The 14,440-nt window shown below is 45.6% G+C and overlaps 1 protein-coding gene across 2 annotated transcripts in view; it reads left to right on the top strand.

Annotated features, from left to right (window-relative positions):
* OGFOD2 (2-oxoglutarate and iron dependent oxygenase domain containing 2) overlaps positions 1-14,440 on the top strand; it is a 155,204-nt gene that overhangs the window by 130,804 nt on the left and 9,960 nt on the right. For both annotated transcript variants that reach the window (XM_063964554.1, XM_063964553.1), the window contains one exon: positions 10,847-11,104. In XM_063964554.1, the coding sequence (XP_063820624.1) occupies positions 10,847-11,104 (258 nt within the window). The remainder of the gene's footprint in view (positions 1-10,846; positions 11,105-14,440) is intronic.

Raw genomic sequence — 14,440 nt, 5'->3', positions numbered from 1 at the left:
AACCCTTTGAGCTGTACGGAACAGAGAGTGCTGGGTGCGCGGCAGGTGTCTTAACCCAGAAGCATGGTGATGCCAGCAGGCCGGTAGCCTACTATAGCGCTCAGCTAGACACGGTAGCGCGATCCCTCCCCACATGCTTGCGAAGTGTTGCAGCAATAGCATTGCTAGTAAGTAAAAGCGAAGATGTAGTGCTAGGACACAACCTCACAATTCATACACCACATGCAGTGTCAGCTTTACTGAATTCGGCCCAAACCAGACACGTCTCATCAGCACGGTTTACAAGATGGGAATTGGCGTTGATGGCCCCCGTAAACATCACCATAAGGAGATGCAGCGCACTAAATCCTGAAACATATCTCCCAGGTGTGCCTGGACAGGCACAAAGGGTGGAGGATGAGAGTGATGGTGAAGGAGGATTTAGTAAGGAAAATGACACACATGATTGTATGGAATATTTGGCCCAAAATTTCACGGCAAGGCCTGACATCAGTGACAACCCACTGGAAGATGTAGATTTTACTTTCTACACTGACGGCAGTTGTCACAGACAGACGGACTCGGGACACCTGTGTACTGGATACGCAGTCGTAGATGACCAAGGTACCATAGAAGCGGAACCCCTAGGCCCACCACACTCAGCACAAGTTGCTGAACTGGTTGCCCTAACCAGAGCATGCGAACTGGCTAAAGGCAAGTCAGCCAATATCTACACAGATTCTAGGTACGCCTTCGGAGTAGTCCATGATTTCGGGGCCCTATGGCGCCTCAGAAATTTCATGACGGCAGCTGGCACACCCGTAGCACATGCAGCCCACATCAAAAGACTTCTAACAGCGATACAGGAACCCGACAGAGTGGCTGTTATCAAGTGTAAAGCTCACACGTATAGCCAAGACCCGGTATCACTTGGTAACAGCTGAGCAGACGAAGCTGCTAAAGCAGCAGCCAGTAACCCCATACAGACAGACAGCACACAACTGATGGTATTTAATACTGTAAACACACAGAAATTATATGAAATGCAAGATTTGTGTTCACCACAAGAAAAGGCAGTTTGGAGGTCAAAAGGATATGGCCAGGAGTCCTCAGGACTCTGGACAGATGGACAGGGTAAGCCAGTGGCACCCAGAGCATACCTTCCAAGTCTAGCGGAAGCGGCACATGGACTGACTCATCTAGGCAAAGAAGGAATGTGTAGGTTGGTAAGAGCTTATTGGTGCGCCCCAGGATTTTCTTCCCATGCGGGTAAAAGAGCGATGACATGTCTCACCTGCTTGAGGAAGAATATCGGAAAGGCAATACCAACAGAGCCATCCCATATCCCTCCTACAGATGGTCCTTTCCATACAATTGCCACCTTGTAGAAATTTAAAATATGTATTGGTTTGTATTGACGTGTTCTCAAATTGGGTTGAAGCATTTCCCGCGGCCACAAATACCGCTGTGTTTACTGCAAAGAAAATTGTGCAGGAATTTGTGTGTAGGTACGGTATCCCTAGAATCATTGAGAGTGATAGGGGTACCCATTTTACAGGTGAAGTTTTTCAAGCAATGTGTAAGTTGATGGGAATTAATAGTAAGCTGCACACTCCGTACCGCCCCCAGGCGAGTGCGAAAGTGGAAAGAGTAAACAGCACTATTAAAAACAAATTAAGCAAGGTAATGGCTGAAACAGGAAGCTTTGCCAATCGTATTATACAGCATCAGAACCACTCCCAGGTCCCCTCTTAATCTGTCTCCTTTTGAAATTCTGTTTGGTCGACAACCCCATGTTATGATTAACCCCCAGGATGATTTGAAATGTAACAATGAAGTCACTGTAAAGTATTTAGTTAAGATGAGCAAGCAATTGAGGAATCAGAATGATAATCTAAAGTTGGTGATTCCTGATTTGCCAGACAGTAATTGTCATGACATTGAACCTGGGGATTATGTAATGATACGGAATTTTCTACGCTCAGGTTGCCTTATTGACAGATGGGAAGGACCATATCAAGTCTTATTGACCAGCACGACAGCATTGAAGGTTGCCGAGAGAGAGACTTGGGTCCATTCGTCTCATTGTAAAAAGGTTGCTGACCCAGAGAGGTCCTGTGATAAAGAACAGACGGTAGAGGTTGTATCACTAGAGTGTCTGTTCCGGGAAGGTTGAGACGACACCTGAGCGCTGAGAATAATAAGACCGGAGGCGTTTGTCGAGCCAGATTTCTTTTTCCCTTTTGTTATTTTCTCCAGTTCCCATCCCCCTCCTATTCTCCTTCCCCCTTCTTATTTTTCTCCTTTTCCTCCTATAAGATGGACTTGCCCCAAGAGACTGTGATCCGGATTTTCCTGTTGACCATGATGTTGACCAGAGCAGTCTGTTTCGGTGAGAGTACCATGGAGGTCGAGAAAGGATCTGGAATGGGTTCTGATGACCAGGATGGAGGCGTAGTTTTCCAAGAGCAACATAATCACCAAGTAAAGGCGAGTATCGGAAAACGATCTGGTAGCATTGACAATAGAAGGAATTGTGAAGGATTGTTAGCTGAAGAGAACTGCATCTGTAGGCATTGTGACAATATAGTTGAGGATGGGTGCATCAAGAAATGTCAGTCCAGTTTTAATGTCCACATGGACCGACATCCATTGAGTGACTATCACTCCTTAGTGGGTAAAGTGTTAAACCAGACAGACTGTTGGGTATGCTCTCAAGTACCTCAAGGTCATAGCAAATCAGGACTAGTACCATTCCCTTTAACTAGGAGAGGTACTTGAGTTAAGTGGGGGGAGGCCGGTGGACAAGAGGTTTAATATCTCTAGTCCTCCTAGTTTGAAGCTCCACCAATATCATGTGGATAAGTCCTTAGTATGCTTTAACATTTCCAATCCCCGAAAGCCGGGAAATTGGGAAGTGTCATGGAGTAATCAAACCATGACATTTTCATATAGAGCCGATAGAATGCCCATAGACACAGAGCTTATACGCCAGATAGCCAACAGTGGAAAATATTTCCGGTATAGGTATACTCTAGGAAGTAGGACCATGCGAGTTGGAGAAGTATCACCAGGATACTGTGCACATATCGTACAACCTGATACGTGTACTAGACAGATGGGAGAGTTAGGGTTAGGAGATTTCACATGGAAAATTTGTAACATGGTAATGTCATACTCCGTCCCATAAGTTCTCCCCGATGATGCATATTTCATATGCGGGAGAAAGGCGTATAAGTGGCTTGCCCCAAACTCAGAGGGATTGTGTTACATTGGAAAAGTACTGCCTGAAGTAATGACTGTATCCCATAACAAAATGAAAGACATTCACCGCGGTGCCCAAGCTCCTTATACTCACACTCATTACGAGCACGTCGTTAAACGGCACCTGATAGAGAGGACAGAGCATCCGGCCTCTGATCTGATCCATGAATCCACCGGGATTCAATTCTTACTCGCGTTAGATATCACTCGTACCGCCAGAGGAGTGATAAATTATAAATATATATCTGCGCTAGCGAACTTGTTAGACAATATCACCGAAATGTATGACGACACGTTCAGGTACACTGGGAAAGAGTTACAAGCCTACAAAACAGAGCTGGTTCAGCATAGGATGATTCTCAATTATCTCACAGCAGTGACAGGCGGGTATTGTGTTACCCTAGCAACTCAGTATGGAGTAAAGTGCTGCACGTATATTACAAACAGCACCGAGGACCCGGCCGAGGTCATAGACCAAAAGATGGATGACATTTTGCAATTGAAGTGGGAGTTTCGAAGGAAACACAATCTCACACTCGCTGCTGTGGGTAATGAGCTGACCAGTTGGGTGTCATGGTTGAACCCACGAAATTGGTTCTCTGGTTTAGGAGAATGGACCCAAGGTATTATAATGGACGTAGGGAAATTTCTCTTGTGTATTCTGGGAGTCGTCATATTGGTTGGCCTGATATTTAGATGCGTTCGGGCTTTAACGAAGTGTAAAGGTAGTACCAGAGTGATGAGTCTGAGGAGCGAGGACATTGTAATAACAACAACTAATTTGATTTATGACCCAACGATAGAGACAACGTTGTGATGAAAATGTGATTCCACGGTCCGTTTCTTTCACCCGTTTCTCCTTTGTTTTCCTCCAAGGTACAAAGACATCCGCTTGGAAGAAGAATTTGACAACCTCTTTCATACAGACCATTGATGAACTATGCTACAAGCCCCCAATATCCCTAGTGACTTTAACTTTTACGATATCCCAATACTTTAGAGACTGTAATTTTATGGACAATGGAACAGCTTTTGCTCGCTATTTATAGCAAAAGCACCGAGAGACATCAGACAACATGTACATCAGACAAGACATCAGACAAGACCTCAATCGGCGACTGTTTATTTAAACTCACATAGTTTACGACTGCATTTATAACGATTGTCTCTTATCTTCATTTCTACAACCTCCAGGTAGCATCTCACATAGTCGACAGGTGATTCTCACATATTAGCACTCACATGTTCCCCCCCCTTCATGTATCATCAACTAAATGTGCTCCCCCATTTGTTGCAACCAAAAGCCGAAAAAAACTCGGTAGAGTTTGACAGCCCATCCACAGACCCTTGATACGGGATAAGAAGGATTCAAATGTATACTTCGCAATACCTCGAAGCTTGATTTAAAACACGTACGGCACGATGATACATGACCCCTCAAACATGGATTTCATACACACATGCTTTTACTATCTCACTAGGTCATACTTTTCCCACCTTCTCCTCTCCTCCCCTTACCCAATCATAAAAAGGTGTTTACATGATGACATATATTTTTCTGTTTTGTTTAGGAAATGGCAGTTATTGGTGACTGCCAAAGGGTGGACCGTCAAAGTCGAAAAATATCGTTATTCTCATGCCTTGTACTAACCCCATGCGCTTGCCCGCTGCACGTGCACATTCTCTCCCGTGCGTGCGCATATTCGCAGTTGCATGACGGCGCATCCACGGACATGCGCTCAAGCGCGTGGTATGTGCATTTACGGTAGAGTTTGTGTGCGTCTGGCGGGCGACTCAATTGTCACATAGTTAATCCAAATAGTGTATTTTGTAGGTTATGGTCTCCTTAATAATATCAGTAAGTTTGTTTAGTGTAACTGGTTCATGGACAGAGAAATCCCTCTTTACATGATACGAAGGGGCAGACAGGTTTTGAGCAGTGGTGTTTAGTATGCAACGGTAGAGTATATTATTGGTAACATTCCGGTGTTGGTTTGAAAGAGATTAATCGCTCTTGCGAATAGTTATGGTTATAAGAAGTTTATGGACATTTACTGCATTTGCAATTCATTATCCATGCGGCGGGAATCCTGAGATTCCCTCCCACCTGAGCAGTATGAAATAGTCGCAGCCCACCTGTTTGAATCAACCTATGACCTTTTGTTATAATGTGAAGGCAGATTCCTGTGTCCAATGAACAATGAGATTGTAGGCCCCTTTGTAGTGTACTGTATGCAGTGTATATAAAGCAGCCAGTTTGGGCCAGCTCAGTCTACTCTCCACAAAAGGTTTTCATCACTGACTAACTTGAGAGCTGGTGACCAGGACTGCGCAGCGATCATTCCCCAGTGTGTAAGTTTTTCTCTGTAACCAACTTGTTCTCTGTTTGTATTTGCCATACTCTCTCTCTCTCTCTCTGTTATTGTTACGCTGTTGTATATTGTATATGTGTAGTTATTATGTTTAGATATTGATGTTAGTCTGTAGTGTATAAGATGTTAACTGTATTTTCCCTTTTAACATAACTAAATCTCGTTAGTAAAGGTTTTGGAACCTTAGCAAGGTATTGTGTGTATTACATCACTGAGGGTATTCGGAGCGTCTCAATCGCTCAAGCGGCTTTTATATAATAGAGGTTAATTAGCATTGCATTGTGTTCACATTACAAAACCAAGGTTTACAGTATAGGCTCAGCCTTTCATTGTGTTGCATACAAGGTTTACTGTGTGTCATCCTGTGAGCGTCTGCACCGCTCGTGTTCCTCTTGTGGGCACAGCGTCCGCTACGCTAGTAGCGTAGCATTACGGTACTCGGACCGCCTATAGCGTGCTCGATACCCAGTGTAAGCCGTGAGTGAACGTGCCGCTCGTGCGTCTCGACCACGGCCTAGCGTCTGCTACGCTAAGTGCGTACCCTTACGGTACCCCGTACTCCCATTGCGTACTGAGTCTCTTACCAATATATAGTGAATGTTCTAAGATAAATATTTTAGCTTTATTAGCCGCCTCCCGCTGGCCGGTGCTGACCCCGGCTCTGTGCTCTCCTCTTACCATCATAATAGTAGCAGACCTTCTTGTTTCCACTCCCCTGACTGTATGCCATGGAGTACTGTGCGGACGCCGCTCACACTGGGACCTACTGGTGCTCAGGATGGGCCGGACTGCACCGGGAGGAGCGCTGATAACCGCCACTGCCCGTTACTCTGGCCGGCGCTACACAGACACAGAAGGGGGTGGGGCCGGCGAGTCTTAGTGGGAGGGGCTGGCAGGAGAGGGGGCGGTGTGCACACGGAGCAGACGGTAAGGGGAGGCGGGGCGGGAGAACACACCCTTTGTGGTCTCCTCCCCTTCCAAGTTCCTCCCTCAGCTGCCGTGGAGACAGAAACTGACAGCGCATGACAGCGCTGCTGGTCACAGCGCGTCCTGAGGGACCCTGCGTTTTTTTATTTTTGAGTCCCCACCATCAATTCTTGGGTAAAATGCGTGCCATATCACGTTTTTGCGATCACTGGATATCCATCTGTCCATTGTGGTGTCTTTCACGACTGGGCCTGTAACTCAAGTATGGTTTGCCATGGGCAACTTTTCCACTGGGTCACTTCTCCAATCTTTTCACTGCTTAGTACATCTCCCCCTAAGTACATGAAGGGTTTCAAGAGCGGACTGTTAAGCAGGACATGTGACATTCTGAGAATTGGGTACGCAGTCTCTGAGTAGTCATGGGCAGCTCGAGAATAATGTTAGAACATATTATAATAGGTGCTTAGACAAAAATAAATGTAAACATACCTAAGATAAACACAGGTGTATGCTAAGTGAATTATATTTACCATCTTTTTATTTTATGATTACCTTAAATGATAAAATGTGAATTGTGTGATATATATTTTTTTTTTGGTTTTATATAATCAGAGTCATTGTTTTGGGATAGCAAGGTTAGCAATTATTTGAGGCCCCGACACTCTTATTGTACTGCAACCCTCTAAAGCTCTATAAAGGGAAAATAACCAAGCTGCAAGTTCATATACTGTAGCTGTTTTCACCTGATTTTGGACAGCTACTGACACACTTGTACAAGACTGTTGTTCGGGGTAGAAAACCATAGTACCTGTATAAATAGCTTAAGGTGCATACACACTGAGCGTTTTTGCCCAGCGTGTATGCATAGCGATGATTGCTGACATCACTGGACTGAGAAGCGCTCAGTGCATACACACTAAGCGCTTTTCCCCCCTGCCCAGCGATGTCAGCGGGGATGAACGGCTTTCCATAGCAGGAAGCTTTGGAAAGCCACTTACCCCGCCGTTCATCTACTAATAATACCAGTAGATGAATGGCGGCCGCCAGCGATGAAGCGGGAGCGAGCATCAGCGCTCATCGCTTGTGCATACACACTGGGCGGCTTTGAGCTGAAAGCAGCTCAACACACCAAAAGTGAGCTGCTTTCAGCTCAAAATCGCCCCAGTGTGTATGGGCCTTTAGTTTCTGCCACTGGCCAGTCAGAGTTCTGGTGAATAACTAGTTGTTTAAAATAGATCTTACACAGTGATTATGGAACAGCAATTTTCCAATTTCCCTAACCATCAGCGGTTGATAGTCATGCTGGTATTTGTGGAAAGTATCATGCTTTTGTGGAACTCTAATAGCTGTGAGCCACAAGTTGCAGCCACAAAGTACAGTATTTTTGCCATATTTGCCACTATAATGGACTTTGCGATGTACAGTCCCTATCAGGCTCTGTGTTGTATACTGGTTGGTAGAATAGTCTTGGTATAATAACCAACATACTATACCTGACTTAGCTTTGAACACTTTGGGAGATATCCATTTAGCCCCGGTAATTTAAGTTCTGGGCTGCGGCGCCATGCCTGCAATCCCAGCCTGCTGCTGCTGCAGCAAGCATGGGACACTGCAGGTTGTCCGCAGTCATAGGGGATTTTGTTTCGCCTGCCCCAGAAACAGACCCGGGCCAGTATTTACTAAGAATCCAAGTTTGTCCGATTTGTGTTTTTTTTTTCTAAGTCCCAATCCGGGAATTCACTAAGCACCAATCTCGGCAGTGTTTGGACTATTCGTAATGGTTTGAATGACAACGTTCAGAAATACGAATGAATAGACCATCGGTCAAACGCGGCTGTTATTTCATAGAATACGGGCATTCACTATTCATTCGTATTTGGGTGTTAGTTTCTGAGTGCTCAAGTGCAGGTCTGTTTGTTTTCAATTCGTTAAAAAAAGCAGCAATAAAATAGACCTGCTTTTTCCAGTCGAGTTTGGATAACCATGCACGGATCAGTGAGATCTGTGCATGGTTATCTATGGGAAAGGGTCTGTTTAGTGTAAAATCTGAAAAAAAAATTGCGTGGGGTCCCCCCTCCTAAGCATAACCAGCCTCGGGCTCTTTGAGCCGGTCCTGGTTGAAAAAATATGGAGAAAAAAATGACAGGGTTCCCCCATATTTAATCAACCAGCACCGGGCTCTGCGCCTGGTCATGGTTCCAAAAATACGGGGGACAAAAAGCGTAGGGGTCCCCCGTATTTTTGAAACCAGCACCGGGCTCCACTAGCTGGGGAGATAATGCCACAACCGGGGGACACTTTGATATCGGTCCCTGCGGCCGTGCCATTAAAACCCCAACTAGTCACCCCTGGCCGGGGTACCCTGGAGGAGTGGGAACCCCTTCAATCAAGGGGTCCCCCCCCTCCAGCCACCCAAGGGCCAGGGGTGAAGCCCGAGGCTGTCGTCGTCCCCCCCCCCCCCCCCATCCAAGGGCGGCGGATGGGGGGCTGATAGCTTTGTGAGAAATTGTGAATATTGTTTTTAGTAGCAGTACTACAAGTCCCAGCAAGCCTCCCCCGCAAGCTGGTACTTGGAGAACCACAAGTACCAGCATGCGGTGGAAAACCGGGCCCGCTGGTACCTGTAGTACTACTACTAAAAAAATACCCCAATAAAAACAGGACACACACACCGTGACAGTACAACTTTATTACATACATGCACACCAACATACACACATACTTACCTATGTTCCCACGAGGCTCTGTCCTCTTCTCCATGTAGAATCCTAGGGGTACCTGTGAAAAAAATTATACTCACATAATCCAGTGTAGAATCCGACCTTTGAATAATCCACGTACTTGGCAAAAAAATAAAACGGAAACCCGACCACGCACTGAAAGGGGTCCCATGTTTACACATGGGACCCCTTTCCCCGACTGCCAGGACCCCCCCTGACTCCTGTCAAAGAGGGTCCCTTCAGCCAATCAGGGAGCGCCACGTCGTGGCACTCTCCTGATTGGCTGTGTGCTCCTGTAGTGTCTGTCAGGCAGCACACGGCACAGATACAATGTAGCGCCTATGCGCTCCATTGTAGCCAATGGTGGGAACTTTGCGGTCAGTGGTGAGGTTACTTTCGGTCAACCGCTGACCGCAAAGTTCCCAAAGTTCAGGGGTGACTAGTTGGGGTTTTAATGGCACGGCCGCAGGGACCGATATCAAAGTGTCCCCCGGCTGTGGCATTATCTCCCCAGCTAGTGGAGCCCGGTGCTGGTTTCAAAAATACGGGGGACCCCTACGCTTTTTGTCCCCCGTATTTTTGGAACCAGGACCAGGCGCAGAGCTGCTCATGTCTTGGCTACAAATTCTCTCACCAGGGGGGGTATTTATCAAAGCTTAGAGAGAGATAACAGTGAGAGAACGATTTGTCATTACGATCCATCGGAAATCAGCAAATCTTTCAAAACATGTCTAGGGTGTACCCAGCATAACTGTCATTTTTTAAACACAGCCTGTAAAATGTAAGGTAGTAACTGATTAGCTAGTACTTTATCTCTCACAATTTTATCTCCGACCGAGCTTTGATAAAACCCCCTCCAAAACACTTGGGGGTATATTTACTAAGTCTATTTTGGTCGATGTTGATTGATTTTTGGTCAATGATGGGTCAATTTTTGATTCATTTTGTGTTTCGGGGTCTAAATCACACTTTTACTAACATGATTTTTGGGGGGGAAAAATTGAAACGATGACAGAAATCATCTGTTGGTAAATGTGTGATTTAAGGTCCTTACAAACTGGGCCCAATGTGTATGCACAGCGATGATGTGAACATCGCTGGCAGGAAAATCGCTCAGTGCATACACACTGAGCGATTTTCACTGTGCCCAGCGATGTTCACGGGGGTGAACCACTTTCCACAGTAGGAGACTGTGGAAAGTGGTTCACTCGGCTGGTAAAAAAGCCTGACGGACGACGTCGGTGGCCTGCGATGCGGGAGCGGGCATCAGCGCTCACCGCTCATCTTCCGGCCGTACACACTGGCCGAGTTTTAGCTGAAAGTAGCTCAAAACGTCAAAAGTGAGCTACTTTGAGCTCAAAATCGGCTAGTGTGTGTGGGCCTTTAGACCCCGAAATACAATATCGATCAAAAGTCGACCAAACATTGACCAAAATCGACTTTAAGTAAATATACCCTATAGTATTAATACAATTAAAAGTTTTCCGTTGTAACTGGGATGTCTTACATTTACGTGGCAAATAGGTAGGCTATTGTAGGTTTTGTACACATTATTTCAGTTGCTGTTGTTCTTCTTTTGCATAGGTCCTTCTGAATGAGCTTGGATTAGACGACTCGCTCATTACTCCATTGCGTGAGAAATATCTACGGCCTCTTGCCTCCCTGTTATATCCGGATTGGGGAGGGAGCTGCCTGGACAGCCACAAAGCCTTTGCAGTACAGTACTCTCTGCACAAAGACTTAGATCTAAGCTGCCACTATGACAACTCTGAGGTTACTTTGAATGTTTCGCTGGGGAAAGAGTTCACAGATGGCAACCTGTATTTTTCAGACATGAGAGAGGTGAGTTCTCAAGAGAATTGTTTTCAATCTACAGTAGATAATTCAAAAAAGCATAATAGAAAAAAATAATACAAATGTTATTTTATATTGATCAATAGATATAATGGCTAGGTCTCATCTCAAACTGTGAAGAAAGCTCCACCAAGATATATTTTGGTCCATTCACGTGCAATCAAATCAATGTATAATTTAAGCACACACAGTACAGTCTTACTGATAATAAATGAGAGTGCTTACTGCACACACATGACAGTTTTGATACCATTTTAACAGTCGCATAAATAGTATCAATCATTTAGGCTGAAATTGCATGAGAATAGAGCATATACATTTACTAGACATAAGGCACTTTGAGTGTAGATGATATGCACTATTTAAACTATCCATACAAGCAGGGGCGGATTGGGAACAAAAAGCGGCCCTGGAAAAGTTTGTACTAGTGGCCCCACATGGGCAGCACCAGAGGTGTAAGGTCTAGCCATGGGCCATGGCAGCAGCACCCTCCCCCCAAAACTTTCCAGATAGTGGGCATGTCCACCATCAAGGGGGAAGTTAAAAAGAAATAAAATTAAATATTATGAGCACATTATATGATACACCTTCAGAATTTAGGAAACTATATCATTCTTTAGAAAGATATATTTTCTTGCTTATTACACCAACTGTATCCCAATCACTATTCACTCAATCTTATATGTCAGCCAAGCAGGCAGACAGAGCATACACTAGATCATCTGCAATCACAGGCTAAGTGGCAAAGTAATTTTCATATATGCAAATTATTTAGCATCTTATTCATTATGTCTATAAAAAGGACCACATGTCCTCAAACAAAACAGGCCCCATGGGTGAGCCGGCCCACCGGGAATCTTCCCTGTGAGCCCTATGGCCAATCCGCCTCTGCATACAAGTGTTAAACGATGGCATTAGCCAGTATGCACTATGAGGCTGGATGCACCTATGTGATTGTGTTTCAAGTTACAGTTATTTCTGCAGCAGGATACATTGGTTTCCACAGGAAACCATTGGGGGTGTAGAGTGGATCTTGATCCAGAGGCACCAACAGGCTAAAGCTTTAGGCTGTCCCAGGATGCATTGGAGCCTCCTCTATAAACCCCGCCTCCAGGCACTGAAGCTAACAGGAGGGCTGCGCTGGGCAGCCCTGAAAAAGCTTCTAAGAAGATTTCTTCTCTGGGCTGTCAGCGCTGTATGTCAGGGTGACACATCAGCGCTGCAGCTCCATCACCTCCCAAGGGGTGTTGCATACTCCCACGGCTCAGTTCCCGGGTACTTGCGGCGGAGACGCTCCTGCTTAGGCAAACGGTCGCAGACGCTCTCCTGGTTCGCGTGGCTGTTACTGGGAGGAGGCAAGAGGGTTCCCCAGGCGGGACCCGCCATTAAATCGCATTCCGTCCACGACCTAGGGAGATGGGTCGCGGCGCTGGCGTGGACACTGTCTCCGAGCAGGGATCCCACTAGACCACCGGGGCATCTGAGTACAGGTCGGGTGTACTAACACCCCATTTAATAAGACTCACAGTACCCGGGGTGGAAGTCCAGCATAGGGGAGGTGGCTCTTGAACTGTAGCGTCTCCCCCGGTCCAGGGCGCCATCTCTGAGCAGATTTTCCCGCCCTGGTGCTGCCTCACACTATCCCTCACTCCCTGACTGAGACGCTGAGCGCCATCTTCTGAGCATAGTTGCGGCTGGTCTCCGGGACTGCAGGGCAAGGTCTCCTTTGTAAAGCCGCCTGTATACAGCACTGTGACTTTACAAACACTTGAGTATTCTACATGTCTTTATACAGACAGCGTTAGTTAAGAAAAAGTGTACCTGTTATTGTACGAGTATTCTGATATATACCTTCGGTCTAATAATTTCTGCATTGTCTGTGACTGTGTGTGCCTGTATCTGCTGTGTGGTTGTACTTTCAGTGTTTCCCAGATATAACTGTTACTATATTCTGTACCCTAAAAGGCAAGGTGCATCTGGGTCTGCTAATATATTGCGTCACAGTATTTATCCAATACACATATTCTACTGTGTACTCAGTCACATAATACCAGATTTATTTGCAGGTATTATATTTTGTCTGGCTTTATCGTACTAAGTCTATTGTTGCATTTTTTACATAATGTCTTAACAGAAAGGGCAGTAAATCAGTGGAAGCTCCTGCATCATGCAGAACATGCTCCAGGGAATTACCAGAAGGGGAAGTTTTGTATGATGGTCTATGTACTATGTGTCATACATGTCCTAGTCAGTCCGCAGCTCCTGGGACTACTCAGGAGCCACCCTGGGCTGTATTCACTAACCTACTGGGTACTCTGGTAGAACGCCTTATGCCCCCTATGTGACTACCTGTGCCACTATAGCCACATATTGTCCCTACGGTTAATCCGCCTTGGGCGGAAAATTTATCTATCCAGCTGCAACAATTAAATCAGTCCTTGGTTAGACAGAAATCCATCCCAGGTCATCTAAGCGGGCTATTTCCTCCTCACAGTCCACATACCTCTCATATGTTTCTTCTGAAGAGGAGGGGGAGCATACAGTCTTGTCAGACACTGAATCTGGTGTTACTGATGAGGATTCTCCCTTGCAGATTTATGTCCCTGCCTTAGTGGTTGCTATTAAACAAATCCTACAAATCTCTGATGACAAGGATTCCAGTACTGTGGCAAAGAATACTGATATGTTTAAATAGCAGAAGGTGGTTAAAACTCTGTTACCCCATTCTGACCATTTAGTGGACATCAGACAGGAACCCTGGTCTACTCCAGGGAAGAAATTCCCTCTGCCTAAACTGGCCTTGGCTCGCTATTTTCTCCCTGCAGAGGAGTTATGTGGCAAGTGGGAAAATTTACCGCTGGTGGATTCTCACGTCACCCGCCTTTTGGTGTCATCCACTCTGCCTGTCACACCTGTCACCTCACTTAAGGAACCGACAGATAAGCATGTGGAGGGATGCCTGAAGTCTATTTATATATATATATATATATATATATATATATATATATCATACATACATACATACATACATACATACATACATACATACATACAAGGTTATCTTCAAGACCCTGCTGAGGGTCTCAAATAGAGGACACTCACCAATCAATTTCCAAAGATAAAAAGGAGACATCTGTTCAGCATGTCTGATGCATTTGTGAATCGGCTGTGTATTTAGGTACGGCTTCTATGGACGTCGGCCAGGTTAGTTCTCGGCTTTCAGCTTCACTAGTTTCGGCCCAACGGGTGCTTTGGCTGCATTCTTGGTAAGCCGAGGCAGAGTCAAAACGAGAAATAGAAGCATTGTCTTACACTGGTGATATG

This window comes from Pseudophryne corroboree, chromosome 1, assembly GCF_028390025.1.
Source record: "Pseudophryne corroboree isolate aPseCor3 chromosome 1, aPseCor3.hap2, whole genome shotgun sequence".
In the NCBI taxonomy this organism is placed as follows: domain Eukaryota; kingdom Metazoa; phylum Chordata; class Amphibia; order Anura; family Myobatrachidae; genus Pseudophryne; species Pseudophryne corroboree.
The sequence above is the reverse complement of the archived record's forward strand: the minus strand, read 5'-3'. Positions and strand labels throughout refer to the sequence as shown.